Genomic DNA, 1,942 nt, shown 5'->3' with positions numbered 1-1,942 from the left:
CATTCAGGCTGTCTGGGATTGAGCCCTATTTCAGCACTTCGATAGGCAAGACTATCCTGTCTGAGAGGAAACCAAGAAGTGGGTGTGGGCACTACATATGTCACATCCTTGGCATCTGTGATATGCCAGTGCCCCCACTTCCTGATTCTGGCTATCACCATCAAATAAATCAGACCAATCCTGAGATTACCCCAGGTTCTCCACCTCTTCAGTTCTAATGCTTGGGTCTGGGTGAAGGAACACATGCTATACAAATGTGTGTGGGGAAAAGGAGGGGGAAAGAGGACTTCATGAGAATTTTAGGAAAGCTTGTAGGATCGAGAGACAGGACTGATGGCCCCAGGAAGGAGACAGAAGCAAAGAGAATTAAGAGTGGCTGTTACTGCCTTTGGCTAAAAAGGAGAGGACAGCTGAAGGGTTTATGAGAGATGGGATCACACATGATTTCCCTGGTTCCTCTTAGTCCTTGGGGTGTGGGCCTCTCTCCAGAGTCTGGGAAAGGCGAAGAAGCAGCCATATTGGATGTAACTATTAAGTACCCTCACCTCTGCCTTACACTCACCCTTTTTCCTCTGACCTCCTGACTCCCAGGGTTACAATCTATCTGCCCCAGGGGCAGGGAAGCCACTGTCCTGGTGGGTGGATGTCCACCTGCAGCTGCTTTCCTCAGGCAGGGACCCCAGTGCCAGGGAGGAGGCAGTCATGGGGGGCTGAGGCCCCCCACACCTGCACAGCTGCCGGAGCTGACGTCGATACTTGTCCCCAGTGAGCAGGTAGAGCACTGGATCCAGGCAGCTGTTGGCACTGGCCAGAGGCCGAGTCACTTTGTAGACCACATTGACAATGTTCAGCACCCGGCAGTCAGCTTCCAACAGCCTTGACATGTAATAAATGGTGCGGGTGACGTGGAAAGGCACGAAGCAGACAGCAAAGACTGCCAGCACCACAGCGATGGTGCGGAGAGAGCGCAGACGAGAAGACGACTGGGCGGCCCCTGGCAAGGGCCGATACAGGCGGCGGGCCATGAGCCCATAGCAGACAAGAGTGACCAGGCAGGGCACGCCAAAGAGAAGCCCCATGATGGCCGAGCTGAAGTGCACGTAGTGGTCAAACTCTTCGGGCCGAGTGGTGTCATGGCACAGGATGGTGTCCTTCTTGGTGCTGGTTGTGACAAAGAACAGATTGGGCACGAGGCAGCCAGCAACGACCAGCCAAACTGCCAGGCAGACAAGGCCTGCAAAGCGAGGGTGGCCCCAACGTAGTGCCCTCAGTGGGTGGCAAATGCCCAGGTAGCGGTGCACACTGATGCAGGTGAGGAAGAGGACACTGCAGTAGAGGTTCCAGTAGAAGAGAAAGCGGATGAACTTGCAGAGCCCAGTACCAAAGGGCCAGTGGTTGCGGGCCGCATAATAGTAGATGAGGGTGGGTAGTGACAGCACATACAAAGTATCTGACAAGGCCAAGTGGAACATGTAGGTGGCCGTTGCATCCCAGGGTCGGAGGCGAAAGAGGAAGAGCCAGAGGGTCGGGGTGTTGAGGCCTAGGCCCACCAGAAAGACAACTGTGTAGCTCGCAGGCAGCAGGATGAACTTGAACTCCTCATTAAAACTGCAGTCCAGCTCCACCTCACTGTCGCCAGGATCTGGGCTGGGGCTTAGGGTTGTGAACGGAGAGGACTCTGCACCGGCCATCGTCCCCCTAGAGGTGTAAAGGGGAGAAGTGAGAGTGGCTGGATTTTCCAGGCCTCCCAGACCTGACCTGAGGCCAAAGAGCAGAGAATGGGGGAGGGCCATGACGGAGGCATGAGGAGTCGCTGAGAGTGCAACCCAGTGCAACCCAGGAGTCCCGTGCAACCCAGGGCAGGCCGGCCCCTTCCCGAGCCCCCTTGGTCCGGCCTGGGAAGTGACGGGCAGCAGGTGGTGCTGGGGCCCAGCAGGGCAGG

General features: G+C 56.5%; 1 protein-coding gene across 1 annotated transcript; it reads right to left on the bottom strand.

The window, feature by feature from the left end:
* Window positions 1-593: 593 nt before the first annotated feature.
* Window positions 594-1,691, bottom strand: P2RY4 (pyrimidinergic receptor P2Y4). Its single transcript, XM_045775605.2, has one exon. The coding sequence runs from the start codon at window positions 1,689-1,691 to the stop codon at window positions 594-596; it is 1,098 nt and encodes a 365-aa protein (XP_045631561.1).
* Between the last annotated feature and the right edge of the window lie 251 nt (window positions 1,692-1,942).

This window comes from Ursus americanus, chromosome X (genome assembly GCF_024610735.1).
Source record: "Ursus americanus isolate L20-20 chromosome X, mUrsAme1.1.p, whole genome shotgun sequence".
In the NCBI taxonomy this organism is placed as follows: domain Eukaryota; kingdom Metazoa; phylum Chordata; class Mammalia; order Carnivora; family Ursidae; genus Ursus; species Ursus americanus.
This window is presented reverse-complemented; position numbering and strand designations above follow the sequence as displayed.